The sequence below is a fragment of the Mus musculus genome, chromosome 5, assembly GCF_000001635.26.
Source record: "Mus musculus strain C57BL/6J chromosome 5, GRCm38.p6 C57BL/6J".
Taxonomy (NCBI): Eukaryota; Metazoa; Chordata; class Mammalia; order Rodentia; family Muridae; genus Mus; species Mus musculus.
In genome coordinates this window covers 30,659,730-30,674,837 of record NC_000071.6, presented here as the reverse complement: position 1 = coordinate 30,674,837, position 15,108 = coordinate 30,659,730, and the positions used below count along the sequence as shown (strand labels likewise).

The following is a 15,108-nucleotide window of genomic DNA, read 5'->3' as shown; positions in this document are numbered from 1 at the left end:
ACTTCAATTCTTTCATTAAGGAATTATTTTTATTTTTATTTATTTTTTATTATTTCTCCCCAAATAAGCTAAAATTAATCTGTAAAAATTCTGAAAACACATTTTAAAATTCCAGACTGATATGAGACATTTTATATGATTTAGAGCTAAAGATAAGAGACTCTGGACGTTTTTGATAGGAATTCACTGGTAGGAACCAGAAAGACATCTACTTCAGGCTGTGGATGTAGTTCAGCATTATAGTCCATGCTTGGCATGTACAAATCTTTGAATTCGAGCCCCAGTCTTGAAGAGAAGAAAAGATTTTGTATGTAATTCTACTTAGGTTTTAAAGAAGAGCTGCATGTTTGCTGACTGACAGACAAACATGGATGACAGGATGAGGTCACTCTGGAAGGCAGGCATTTATATGGCGGGACTGCCACGGCTCACATACAACAGATTCAAGCGCTTTATTCAGGTTTTTCTTCCTTATATTTTAAATAAAAGTACAAAAACTAATAGTAAAAGATGCAAACAGAGCAGTAAGAGTGAAATAACCATACCATGGCAGGTATCGGGTGTCTGAAACCTTCAGCCATAGGGCTGAGCAATTCACAAACCAAATTGACCTTTGGTCTGCAAACACTCGAGTCCATGGGAGCGAGTGGGCAGACCTCTGTGTCGGGGGAAGGCCACAGTCTTCTCCTTCAGAGACAGTTTTAAGGGCACCGTGTAGCCAGTATTTAAAAACAGCAAAACCCAGCCAGCTCCTCCGACACCACTGTCAAGCTGCAACTCCAAAAGCTTCCAGGTAATGTCTGTGAAATTTAGGAATCATTATTTACTAACAAGGCATTTAAAAACAAACAAACAAACAAACAAACACCCCCTTCTTCTTAAAATTCGAGGACCCAAAGCTGGGCATAGTGGCACACAACTTTAATCCCAGCACTCGGGAGGCAGAGGGAGGAGATTTTTGTGAGTCTGAGGCCACCTTGCTCTATACAGTTCCAAGACAGCCAGAATTACATAATAAGACCCTTACTAAAGTGGCGATGGAGGGGTGGGGCAGGGGGGTCTAGGCTTTGTAAAATGGTAAGAAGTACCATCAGAAATACGGAGCACAACTCATCCGTTCACTTGTTTTTAAAAAGATCTCAGTCTATAGTGCTGGCAGGCACCCATCCGCACGCGTGAGATGCTCACATTGGTCTTGGGCTTCCCGAGTGTTGGCTTACAAGCGTGAAGCTCCACTCTTATCTTAATACTGCACAAAGGGACAGGGCTCAGGCCTTCCTTAGGGAGCACAGGTGAGAGGGCGAGGGACTAAGGATGGGCATGGCTGCCACTCCTCCTTCAGAGCAGTCTTTTCCCAGCCACAAGCAGCACTCTGAGGATCAGGGAGGACTTACACATTCCACTGGCAGCTTAGGGGAGTCCGCCCTCGAAGCCTCGGATTCTCCTGGTCAACTGAATGTCTTTGGGGAAAAGCGTGACCCGACCAGCATGTAAGGAGAGGAGGTAGGCGTCCTCAAAGAGGTGGATGAGGAAAGCTTCTGCTGCCTGGGCAGAAGAGAACACTGACGTGGCTGAGGGGACAGACAGACTCAAAGGACTGAAGCAAAGAACAAGGTGGATCCAGGAGCCACCCATCAGACCCGCTTCCACACCCTCACGTGTTACACATTGGCTGTTCTTTTCAGGAGGCCAGACACAGCCTGTGGTAGGCCATAAGCTCCTGTGGAGCTCTGGGGTGTACTTCCTTTCTGCCTTCACTCATCTCTGCCCCTTCTTACCTCCTGAAGGGCCAACAAGGCCTGGGCTTGCCACCAAAAATCCACACCACGGCTGAACTTCTCACATATTTCTCTAACCTGTGGAGGAGTGGGACGGGGATGAGCAGAGAGCCACAGAACAGTGACTGAAAAGTGGACGAGGGACTTTCTCAAGTATCTAATGCATCCATGTCTACCATTATGTCTTGGCCCTTGACCTCAGGGCCTGGCTCAGTAGGCACGGACTCCCAGGAGCTTAGGAACTGGCATGGCTTACGGGTGGTGAGGAAACAAGGCAACCTCAGGGTAGGGAGGTAAACCGGGTGAGAGGTTCTATTATAGTCAGGGGTAAGGAGAAGAAATCAGTATCATAAAAACTGAGGGTGTGCAGTGACTCAGAGGGTTGGAGACAACCTCCAGCCACATCAGTGAGATGCACAAGCATCCTGCACATTTGGGAGAATTATAGAAAAGGTGGCCCAGGACTGAGTAAAGGCCTCTAGAACTTACAACCATGCTGAAAGGCTTCTTCCTGAACAAGAGGTCTGTGCTCTTCTGCAGGGTCTTGATTTCCTTAAGCCACATGAATTTCTGTCTTCTGCGCAGTGTCTGAGAGCCTGAGCAGAAGAGGTAGGTCATGAAGGCAGAGGCAGTGGAAGTATGTGGCAGCACAGCAGACACAAACCTTCCCACGAAGGCAACAGACTTCAGCATGGAACTACATCCTCAGAGCAAGCTGACAGGGGCTTAAGAAATGCCTGGGAAATGAATTTGCTCTGAGCTTTGGGGTTTGTACATTACCTTCCACAAAGCCTTTCCCAGACTGCAGTTCCATCCCTACAGACCCAACCTGTCAGGGCCCACAGGATTCATGGATCTCATGTCCTTCCCACCAGACTGGAAAGTTAGCAATTTCAGTTTTTAGGTCCTTGTCTTTCTTCTCATTAGCTGGAAGGAATTAGGAGTATCTAGTACAAATCCCTTGTCTTGATTACCCTGGAGCCTTGGGAAGTGGAAACAGTTGGCTAGCATTCATTAGAGACCAAGTTGGGACCTTGGAAAGGGTGTAACTCAGTGCTACTGTCTGGAATGTGGATGGTGAAGCCACAAGGTTTGGTAAAAATTCAAATTCTCATTAGAAAACAAAAATACAAAATTAAAAACCAAACCAAACCATTTTGCTCTGGAGCTGTGGCTCTGCCGTGATGTGCTTGCTAACATGCACGAAGCCATGGGTTCAATCCCCCACAACACAGACAGAAAACACACTTCTAACTCTCTAAAATGTTGAAGAAGAAACTTAACTGATATTAGACTACTTAAAATGAAAAATATGGGGGCTGGTGAGATGGTTCAGCAGGTAAGAAAACTGACTGCTCTTCCAAAGGTCCCGAGTTCAAATCCCAGCAACCACATGGTGGCTCACAACCATTCGTAATGAGATCTGACGTCCTCTTCTGGAATGTCTGAAGACAGTCAGAGTGTATTTACATAATAAAAAATCTTAAAAAAAATGAAAAATATAAAAATTTTCTTCTCAAAACCTGACACACCCCAAATTCACCAGAAGCAAATGAATAACCTGAAATAGATCTAGCAGAAAACAAGAATGCCAAATGAGTTAAGGTCTGAAGATGGCTCAGTTGTCAGAGCATGTACCATTCTTACAGAAGATCTAAGTTTGGTTCCTAGCACCTGTGGCAGTTGGCTCACACTGCCTATAACCACTTGCCTGTAACTTTAGGGCCAGGATCTGGTGATCGGCCCCCTTGGGAACCTGTATTAATGTGCACATACATATAATTAGACATAAAAATTGGGCTGGAGAGATGGTTCATTGGCTAAGAGTATTTGTTGTTCTTATAGAGGACCTAGGTTTGGTGCCCAACATCCATATGGTGGCTTACAACCATCTAACTCCAATTCCAGAGAATCCAACATCCTGACACCTGTGTCTGACTTCTGTACACATACACATTCATACGCTCACATATATATATGTATATACACACACATATATAGATACAGTCACACATATATGCAGGTAAAACACTCACACATATAAATAATTTAAAAAAATATTTGTGTATAGTAGGTGTTTTGCCTGCATGTATGTCTGTGTCCCATGTGTATGCCTGGTACCTGCAGAAGTTAGAAGGGCAGTTAGCTACTCTGGCACTGTGTTGATGGTTGTTAGCCACTATGTGGTGCTAGGAATCAAACCCTAGACCTCTGGAAGAGCAGTCAGTGCTCCTAACTATTAAGCCAATTTCCAGGCCCTCTAAATAAATCGTTTTGATTTTGTTTTGTTTTTTGGTTTTTCGAGACAAGGTTTCTCTGTATAGCCCTGGCTGTCTTGGAACTCACTCTGTAGACCAGGCTGGCCTCAAAATCCACCTGCCTCTGTCTCCCAAGTGCTTGGATTAAAGGCATGTGCCACCACTGCCCAGCTTATAAAAATAAATCTTAAAAACACAAAGATAGCTGAGTTAAATTCAACTCAAGTGTTAGTTATTGAGATAAACAAGACATTAAATACAGTAGTGATACTGAAAATGAAATAAGTAAGTAGTATAACTGTCAATAAATATAAGTAATTGACTGATTAAAATGATTATGTCTAAAACAAAACAGAAGCACACACAAGGAACTGGCCGGAGGAACACTTGCCTTGTACACACAAGGCCCTGCGTTCAATCCTTAGTCCTGCAAAACAGGAACACGTAGCTTTAGCTAGGTTATTTAAAGCCCAGCCAATTCGATCCCAAGCAGTGAGGAACACTGCAAGGAAAATGGAAGAAGGGAGACGGGACCAGTGCAGGGGCGGCCTGTGCCAGGCAGGAGGTGGAGACTTAACCACCGGTGAGGTCAGGATGATAAAGCAAAGACACAGAGCAGTGTGTAGGAGACTGGAGACACTGAAGACAGAGAGGCAGAGCAGTGTGTAGAGACTGGAGACACTGAAGACAGAGAGGCAGAGCAGTGTGTAGAGACTGGAGACACTGAAGACAGAGAGGCAGAGCAGTGTGTAGGAGACTGGAGACACTGAAGACAGAGAGGCAGAGCAGTGTGTAGAGACTGGAGACACTGAAGACAGAGAGGCAGAGCAGTGTGTAGAGACTGGAGACACTGGAGACACTGAAGACGGAGAGGGAGGACCCTGCTCGACTTTGGTTGTTGTTGCTGTGATAAACACCACCTCCAAGACCTACCTGGAGAGGGAAGGGTTGATTTGGCTTATATGTCACTCACCGTCCATCAGCAGAAGCCAGGGCAGGAGCTCAAGGCAGGAATCTGGAGGCAGAATCCTTGGAGGAATGCTGCTTACGGCCTGCTCCCCTATCTTTAAATCCAGATAGGAGGTGGTGGGCTACAGTGGACTTGGCCCTCTGACAAAGATAAGCAATTAAAAAAAAATGCTTAACAGACATGGCCACAGGCCAGCCAGTTTGATAGAAGTAATTGCTCAGTTGAAGTTCCTCCTTCCTGGGTTTGTATCAGGCTGTCAACTGAAGCTAGCTATGATGGGCCATAACTAAAAGATAAACTACAAATGGCTGCCTCCTCCCCACCCCACCATTTTCGAGATCTGGGCTTTTGGGGGCTAGAGGGTGATGTTAACAGGTACACACTCACAGAAAATGAAGGCAACACAACTAGAGACCACCAAAGAATGTGACTAACACCAGAAGGAAAAGGAGCCAAAACCAAGAATCAAAATAAACTATACTCAAGGAGTTTGAATAGCGAGAGAACTGAATGCCGTGCCGTGTGCGATCCATCGCTGAGAGGCAGAGGTAGGAACCTCCACTGGGCTACATGGAGAGAACTTATTCTCTCCCAGAAAAGAAAGATTTTGAGAAATAGAAGAGGAAGAGAACTCCAAGACTCATGATACACAAACAGGTGTTTATGAAACGGAAGTGATCAGAGATGACCTGGAAAGAACTGCATTCAAACACCCTGAGGCTGGGTCTCAAAGGTCAACGTTAGCAGGTGGGAGCCCGAGAATTTCAAGCAGGACTTACACACTAAAGCTCTCTCCAGTCAGGCCCACAGGCCCTCACCTACAGTTCCAACACCTGGAATACAGAGACAGGGTGTCCTGAGCTCAGGGTTAGCCTGGGACACATGGATGTCACTGTCACACACCTAAAATGGTTTTATTTTATTCTATGTGTATGTGTATCTGTTTTGCCTATGTGCATGTCTGTGTGTGTGCAGTACCTGCAGAGGCCAGAAGGATCCCCTGGAAATGGAGTTACAGATGGCCGTGAGCTGTTATGTAGCAAGAACAACACAAAGTCCCTTACAGCACAAAAGGGAGATATGTCTAAGGGCCCACATAAAAGAAGGGTTGGTTGACTTGGGAAAGGAGGGGGCACCTAGCAAGGCCTGAGGCTGAATGGAGAGGAAGGAGGGGGGAATAAAAAGCACCAAATGGCTGGAAGAACAAGGTCAGCAGACAAGGGCAGTAGGAGAGCCAAGAAGTGGGCGCAGCTGATGTAAAACTTTTCCCTAAGATAAGAGTAATGGAAGGTTGCTTCTACACTGGAAGTCCACATCGAACATCAGCTCTGGTCGAGCGGTACAACCATGACCACATTATTCCCTTAGGGGCTCACCATACCTCAATGAGAAATAGAATGTGGTGGTGCATGCCTTTAATCCAAGCACCAGAGAAGCAGAAGCAGGCATGTAAATCTAATTCTAAGTCCTTCCTTACCCCCCTTTTTATTAACAAGCTGCTGGCATTAAGCTAGGTAGGTTCTGAGATATTCTTTTTTTTTTTTTTTGAGGCAGGGTTTCTCTGTATAGCTCTGGCTGTCCTGGAACTCACTTTGTAGACCAGGCTGGCCTCGAACTCAGAAATCCGCCTGCCTCTGCCTCCCGAGTGCTGGGATTAAAGGCGTGCGCCACCGCGCCCGGCGGTTCTGAGATATTCTAACCCGGCTAGGCTGCTGTTACCAGGCTATATGACCCATTATTTGCCATCTGATCTTGCCCTGGCTCTCTCTGGTCCATGTGGGTCCTCATGGCTGCTCTCTTATCCAGACCTCATGAGTAATCCTTCTTCACCCACATGGTCTCTCCATCTCTTCTTCTCACCTGGTCTCTTCAGGACCCTCTGATTGGGAACAGAAGTCCCACTCTTCTTTCTTCTGCCCAGCCAATTGGTTGATCAGCTCATTAACCAATCAGAGGTGATGGAAAACAGTTTTTACATCACATTGAGGCAGTGTCTGGATTGTAACCAGATCTCAGAAATAGTTCCTGAATACACACTGCATACAACCATCCCCAACACAGGCAGAGATCTGTGAGCTCTAGGCTAGCCTAGTCTACATAGCACGTTTCAGGTCAGCAAGCCAAGGCTACACACCGATACATACCGAGTTCCCGTCTTAAAAAAAAAAGGGTCGGGGAGAGGGTTGGGGATATAGTTCTGTAGTAGAACCCTTGCCTAACATACACGGAGTCCTGGGTTCCATCTCTAGTGCTGCAAATAAATAATAAAGAGTAGGAGTTAGAAAGCTGGTTCAGCTGTTAATAGCCCAGGCTGCTCTTCCAGGGGGGCCGAGTTCTCTTCCTAGCACTCTAAAAAAAAGGGCAGCTCACAACTGTAACTCCGGCCCCGGGGTTCCGACGCTCTCTTCTGGCCGTCGCCAGAGCACGAACACAAAATAAATGCAAAATACATGCAAAGTAAATAAATGCAAAAAAAGACCCCGTGTCCGTCAGAATGAGTTTGTCTTTGCTCCAACTCCTTGTCTTGTCTGCATTTCGTTTTTCTCCCTGCTGTAAACCGGTCAGGAACAAACAAGCAAACAAACAAACAAATAAACAAAAAAACCATTACCCCTACGCGAGGTTAGCGGCAAGCCGTGACCAGGAACCGTCCCTCTACAGGCCCGGCCCCACAGGATGACCGCACCGGCCTCGGAGGTGCAGGGCAGGCTCGCTTACCTACACTGGAGCTCTGTCGCGAGGGTCCAGGCGCCGGGCTGGAGGGTCTCCTCCTTGGGGTCTGCGGTTTGCGACGCGGGCCCATGGCTGGCCTCGAGGGGCCGGGTCCCGCCGCCTTCCCTAAGCCTTCTTGGTCCTGCTGCCGAAACCGAACGCGAGCAAGCCCAAGGTGCGCGTCAGGACCGCCAGAACTCGGTCGCCAGCAGTTCAAAAAATCACCCGCCCCTCCCACCGCATCTTTTAAATCCCAACTTTGTGACTCTCAGTGGCTGGTTCTGGAAAGCCAGCGTGGAGCGACATCCAGATAAACCAATGAGAATAAAGGTCTGAAGCCAATGGGTACTTGAAGACGGGAAGGAAGGCAGGATTTCCCCACCCTTTTCCTGTTGATCTCTTTTTCAGATGCCCTCTGGGCAGGACGGCTCAGTTCTTACGTGGGTGGTGGGTTTGTAGAGCTCACTTCCTCAAAAGTTTTATGCTTTTCTATCAAACGTTGAGGTGGCTTTAAAAATACGGAAACAGATGCCCAAGAATGTGACAGCTCCACACAGCACCCGTGACACTCCTGAAAGCAACCAGCAAATATGATTCAGAAGCCTGGTTAACTGCATGACCTTTTCAGAAGATAGGGTCGTGGGGACAGCCAGGACGGAGGAATCTGAGGACAAGGTCCAGGCAGGGCAGGCGCCAGCACTATTATTGGACCATGCTATCAAACACAATGACAGAATTGCCTGAGAAAAAAACCGGCTTTTCCTTTTCTCCCGGGAGTAATATGAATTCAGGTCATGGCTCCGTAATTAGAATAAAGAGAATTTCGTCATTTTGCTTTTTTGAGTTTTCTAAATGATCTATCATGAACGTGTACTCTAATCAGGAAAATACTTATATAATCAGTGGTTTCATAGAAGCCTGGTGGAACATTGGGGTGGGTGGTGTAAAATGGCACAGCTGCTATGGAAATGTGTCATGGTTCGAATCTGAAATGTCCTCCAAAAGTTTGGTGTCCTCTGTGCAGCAGTGTTCAGAGGTTGGGCCACAGGTGCTCTGACTTCATCTGTGTATTCCTTTAATCCCAGCACTTGGGAAGTAAAAGCAGGTTTGTTATAAGGACAGGGCCAGTAGACCTACATAGTGAGTTCCAGACTAGTCAGAGCTATGAGCAAGATTTTATCTTATTTATTTTATTTTATTTTTGTCTCAAATAAACAAAAGACCAACAACCAACTCGTTCAATCTCCAGTATTTTACCAACAGACATGAAATTTAAACATAGAATTACTATATGATCCAGAAGTCCATATATATATATATGAAGACATCAGGATCCTCAGCAACTGTTAATTAGTCAGATAATATCCGTGTATGAAGTCTGCTCTAGACAGATAGCCCTTTAGTAAACTAGAAGGAGAAAGCTAGATTGAGGACAGACTCTACGATTCATAAGAAACTGATGATACTACCTATATAACTGTAATGGTGTGTGGGTTAAGGCATAAGAGGAGGGTAGTGCTTATTAACGTACGTAGTTTTGCATATTTTGGCTTTTGAACCAATCGGACTGTTGTACTGCAAGTGGGGGTGGGGCACCGGAAGAACGCAGGGCAAAATCCGAAATGAAGATCCACAGCTTGTATCTTCCTTCACCAGGCCGGAAGGGGAAACAGTGGAAGTCTGGGCCAGATGCTGTGATTTGTGGTTTCTTCTTTGGGTACCTGGCTGTCACTGGTGTACTGCCAGGAGTCAGGAATGGGGGTCCAAGATTTTACCCCCCTCCAACATCTGGGCATGCCAGGTGGAGAGGTCGAGGCAGAGCCCAGGATGAGTGAAACCTGGTCTGACTGGGAGTGAGGGCAGAGCGTGCTGGAAGAACTGGAGAGGAGAAGACCTTGCTCAGGGGTCTTAGGCGCAGCTCTTTAGTCAAAGGCCTTCTTCACCTCGTTTCTGAATGAAACAACTTTCTGAGACAATCTTTGCTTGCTCCTATTGCTTTATTTAATGATGGATGTGAATGCATATACTTTATTTGGGGTGAACCAGGGATTATATACCTCTTGTGGGAAGGAATATCTAGGAAGGGGCGCTCATTGGCTGAAGGCTCAGGGCTATCTAGATATCTCATTAGCATGGAGAAGAACTATAGATGTTGTGCTGGGTGACTCAGTGCCTGAGGTCTTCAGTGGAGTATCATGGTTATGTGTTCCAGAGCAGGTAGGCATGGCTCCACTTCTACCAGCCTGAGATCTCTCAGATTCCTGGGATCTGAGCTCACTCAACCATTCTAGTTCTTATGTCTGTCTGGTAACACGGTCCCACATGCCGTATATTAAACTACTAATTTTTTAAAAATACATCGAATGAAAACATATTGGGCTGAAGAAGTCACGTTGAACACTAGATGTCTCTGAGCTATGGACGAGTTGACTGGAACAAGAGTTGTAACATGTAGATCATAGAAACCCTCAGCAGCCGGGCATGGTGGCGCACGCCTTTAATCTTAGCACTCGGGAGGCAAAGGCAGGCAGATTTCTGAGTTCGAGGCCAGCCTGGTCTAGAGAGTGAGTTCCAGGACAGCCAGGGCTACACAGAGAAACCCTGTCTCAAAAAACAAACAACCAAAAAAAAAAAAAAAAGAAAAGAAAAGAAAGAAAGAAAGAAAAGAAACCCTCAGAACCAACAGGGAAGTTCAGCATAGGAGAAAGGGGAGAAATTAGTTGTGCCAGCATGTCAGACAAGAGACTCTAATCAGGGTCAGGGTCAGGATTAGGGTTAGACCAGGGTCTGGGTCAAACCCTAACCCTAACCCTGACCCTGACCCTGTCTAACCCTGACCCTGACCTTGGTCTAACCCAGTTTTTTTGTTTGTTTTTGTTTTGTCATAGGAATGAGCAGGTGAGTTGGGATTTGAACCCGGTACTTAGCAATGGCCTCTACCCTCTGTTACCACACCATTGCTTCTTGTGGAGCTTTCATTTTCTCTTTACTGAAGAGTGAGATGGCGCAAGTGCACACATCTGAGGCCCTGGCTACTCTAGAGTCAGACAGGAAGATCATTCTGGCTTAGGATGTGCTTGGCTGATTTGGTACTAACATGGTGACCTGGGAGTTGGGAACCACCAGAAGAGATACAGTCTGGCTTGAGCAATACAGTGGGAAGTGGGGAGAAAGGGAGGGAGAAGAGAAGTGTTCATCTGACTCAGGGAGCTATGCGATTGAGGCCCCCCACACTCAGCTTGAATTCTCCCCCCTCCTCCTCTTCCTCCTCTTCTTCCTCCTCCTCTTCCTGCTGTTCTTCTACATTTTCTACATAATTCAATAGAGATCTGGCATGAGAAATGTCAATCCTGATGGGCATGGTTGTCATGGTGGTCATCTCACCTACTTGGGAGGCTGAGGAAACAGACCTAAAATGTAAGGATTGCCTAAGCTACAGGGCAAGCCCAAGGCTGGTCTGGGCAACTTTGAAAGACCCTGCATGAAAATCAAAAGTAAAAAGAGAGACAGCAATATAGATCACTGTTAGAGGGCTTGCCTAGCAAGCACGAGGCCTCTTGGGTTCAGTCAACTTTAGGGCCACTTTCATGATCAGAACACATAGTCCCCACTTGGACTCTCATTGGCTCAGGGGCATGGCTTGAGTGTGGGCCTTACACAAGCTTTTCTGTAAGCTTGGATCCTAGCTTCCTGTTTGCTGGCTCTGTGACTTTGGAGACTTTCTTGACTGCCATAAACGGTAGTTTTGCTCTTGCACAGTCCAGGTAGTGACCCTTTTTCATTACTGGGACAGTTTAATGACTTAGAAGTTGCATTTCCTTCTTAAAGGCCATCTTGGGCTATGGCTTTCCTTTCTATTAATAAATCCCCGTGGGGATAATGAACTGTGCCAGGAAACTTGGTAAGACAAAGTGAGAGCGAGTCTGAGACCCCTGAAACTCGGGTACACACCTGAGATGGTAGGTGCCTCCAGCTTCCTGCCAGCTTCCTGGCCTGGAATACGTGCCATGTTTCCCCATCTGGCCATCATGTAGCCCAAAACAGAGTTCTCCATGCTAACGAGGTATCTATAGGCCCCAAGGGTTTAGCCAATAAGCTTCTCTCCCTGGACATTTCTGCCGGCAAAAGGTTTTTAGTCCGTGGTCCACCCTGAGAAGTTGATACACATCTATTTTCCATGATGAACAACTAATAAACAGTTTGGAACCAAGGACTGTATCTACTATGGAAACCGCTGTGGAGGAGCATAGAGAAGGCCTTTGCTTACAGAGCTGCAGGCTAAATCTGCCCTTAAGGTCCATCTGCGCCCCAAGACAACCTATGGTACCGTCACCATGCTTGCTGTGCTCAAGGGCCCCAAAGGTCCCGGTCTCATCGCAGGCCTGTGGACCTCAATCCTTTCTTCCTGACTCCTCTGTGAAGCTCTCAAGCAGCAACTAGATGTCCAGGGGTGCGGGAACCCCAGCTTCGGCTTCCTACAGCTCAAACTGCATTTTCCCACCCCTGATGGGTGTCTCAGTGCTTCCCTGAAGCCCAGCACCCAAAAGCAGACATCAGATAGCACGTTCTACCTCCCCACCAGCCGTGCCCATCATTTGTGCAGAACTCAGTCCCACACATCCTGTTTACTCTGCTCTAGTACTACTGGTATAAGCTGGGGACAGTATTTCCTTAAAGTTGTCTTGTAGCTTCTACATGCATATGCAAAAACATGTACATACATCTGCTTATACACATGTACTTGAACATGCAGATGCATACATCCACATACATTTTAAAAGGAGATGAGGTTCACTAAAGATGATTCTGCCCCTTTCTGCCCATGTGGCTCAAATGATCCCAAAGTGGAGGTACATTTGGGACCAATATGTTGAAGACAAATACATTCTAAAAACAATGCCTTTCTGCCTCCTACGGCAGCAAGCTGTACTATGGCCCTCAGCCCTTTCTACCCTGACACCCACTGCTGCCTCCTCTATCATCTCTGAAGGGAAACTACTTTAAATTTGAAGGCTACAAATCTCCCTTGTTGTGATCAGGCTGATATGAATGCTTGCTTTGGATCCTAGAGTGATTACAGAGGATTCCACTGGCAGTACCGAGAGAACACAACCACAGGGGGAGGGCGGGGACACTGCAGCCTTTGCTGCAGCTCCTTGTGGGGAGCTCAGGCAGAGGAGCTGTGGTGGAACATCTTGGTAATCCTGAGGCTATGGATGAACTCTTAACACCCAGGATGCCCACGAGGCTGAGTGTGAGCCTCCCCAGACGTGAGAAGCCTTTCCGAAGCCCAGCAGGTGGGTGCACCTGTGGGGAGCAAGGGACACATAAAACTACAAAAGAGCGTGTGTCCTCATTTATGGGTTATCAGTTTTATCTTATGGCAAAGAACCTAGTTATGGCACTACATAAATCATAAATAGCAGCAGTACAGAACGGAGCTCAGTGTTCATGCTTGCTCTTGAATTAAGACAGCTTTCAAAAGTGAATTATGATCTTGTATAGGTCACTGCCCCCAAACCCTGAATACTAAGGATGTTAGTGTTTTATTTACTATTGAGCTGCCACTAAGCCATTCCCATGAACAATGCCAGGATTAAGAGCAGGAGAGCCATAGTGGCATTGCCTCAGAACTCAGTTTCCCCATGTCTAAAAAAGTGTTCAATGTTCAAGCTGGGTGGTGGTGGTGAAAGAAAATTAAAATTCAAGGTCCATGACTCATGCCGCTTGCTAGTTAAGAGGGCTTTTTGGGCCTAGAGCAAACAACAAAGGCTGTAAAGTCATCCCAGGAACCAACTAGCCATAAAGATAGGGAAGACATACAAGAATGTCCCAACTGGCCCGGCGCCTCCCTATCTCCTGCCCTTCTGACATGGGTTAAATGTTAACCAGATGCTCTGCTGTTACTACAGTTTGCTGATGTTTAAACTGTCCAATTGTGTGAAGCCACGCCAATTCTTCCCCTACCCCCACTCTTTTCCTATATAAACCCCTAACTTTTGAGCCTCATGGTTGACACCTGTCTCCTGCATGAGATAAGTGTCGGCCTGGAGCTCCGTTATTAAACTACCTTGTGTGTTTGCATCAAGATGGTCTCTTGTGATTTTTTGGGTGCGCGTTATCTTGTGACATGGGTGGGGGTATCCCCACAGAGGTCTTTCAGTGGCACACCTTTAATCCCAGTACTCTTGAGGCAGAAAGATCTTTGTGACTTGGAGGCTAGCCTGGTTTACACATGGAGTCCTAGGTCCCAGGACAGCCAGGACTGTTACATAGAACCCCCCCCCCCCACACACACACACAAATGTTCAAGAATGGTAACCGGACTTCTAAGATTTCAGAGTCTCCTGCTGATCTTGGGTTTTGAGAGGATGTTGGCAGGTGGGGCATGGTGATACATGCCTCTTTACCACAAGAAGGACAGCCAATGGCAGGCGAGATTCTGTCTACCAGCTCTGGTCTCTCCATCTGTGGCAGAACTGGATGGGTAAGGAACCAGTGCATCTGGCATTGTAATAGGCTGTGCCCTGGGGAAGCTCTTTCAGGACTTTTTGAATGACTATTATCATCTGTATATGCATGTGTGTGAGCGTGGGTGCATGCATGTGAAGGTCAGTGGACAAAGTCAGGACTAGTTTGCTCCTCCCACTGAGGGTTCAGGCTGTAGCCTCCCCCAGCCTTGAGTAGGCTGGCTTTGACCTTGCTGCCTCTGAGAATGAGACCACCTGGGGTGGAGCCTTCCCACTTAGATGACTCTATTGTTCTGTCACCTGCTGCTGCACTTCTCCAAGACACTGCTACCTGCTGAGAGGCCCTTGAGATATTCCAGAGACAGCATCCAGCAGATCACCTACAGGCTGGCTACAGGCACCAAGAATGGATTGGCGAGTGTGTGTGTGTGTGTGTGTGGGGGGGGGGAGATGGGCCTCCCTTCTTCCCCCCTCCACCCCAATACAGGGTTTCTCTGTATAGCCCTGGCTGTCCTGGAACTCACTTTGTAGACCAGGCTGGCCTTGAACTCAGAAATCCGCCTGCCTCTGCCTCCCGAGTGCTAGGATTAAAGGCGTGCGCCACCACAGCCTGGCGGGCCTCCCCTCTTTATAAGCAGACTCTTAGTAAACTTGGGGGCTTTGAACAGAAACATGTCTTGGCCTCCATTATTTCTCTCACAGTTTCCTTCCATACAGCTCTGGCCTCCCACTCAGGAACCTAGTTAGCGTGGCCGCAGGTGGCTACACGAGGCAGATGCTTTCACCTGCGCTGCATCTCCATGCTCCTGGGCTATAGGGGCTTCACTGGATGGAGTAAATGACCTTTGTGCTTTTGACACTCAACATTTTTTCTACTTGATACTCTTAGGCCTGTTTTCTTTCATTTAAAAAAATGTCTA

General features: G+C 47.0%; 1 protein-coding gene across 8 annotated transcripts; it reads right to left on the bottom strand.

Annotated features, from left to right (window-relative positions):
* Positions 1 to 7,961, bottom strand: Cenpa (centromere protein A). Of its 8 annotated transcripts, none has more exons than NM_001302131.1 (7): positions 7,725 to 7,952; positions 5,786 to 5,839; positions 5,010 to 5,146; positions 2,268 to 2,374; positions 1,779 to 1,856; positions 1,395 to 1,545; positions 1 to 800 (listed from the first exon to the last, which is right to left on the bottom strand). In NM_001302131.1, exons 3-6 carry the CDS (start codon positions 5,014 to 5,016, stop codon positions 1,411 to 1,413), a joined length of 327 nt encoding a protein of 108 aa, NP_001289060.1. In that variant the 5' UTR covers positions 5,017 to 5,146; positions 5,786 to 5,839; positions 7,725 to 7,952; the 3' UTR covers positions 1 to 800; positions 1,395 to 1,410. The 8 variants fall into 8 exon arrangements, 7 of the variants coding, with proteins under 7 accessions (NP_001289060.1, NP_001289059.1, NP_001289058.1 ...); NM_001302130.1 differs by having other exon boundaries at positions 5,010 to 5,100; NM_001302129.1 differs by lacking the exon at positions 5,786 to 5,839.
* Positions 7,962 to 15,108: the final 7,147 nt, after the last annotated feature.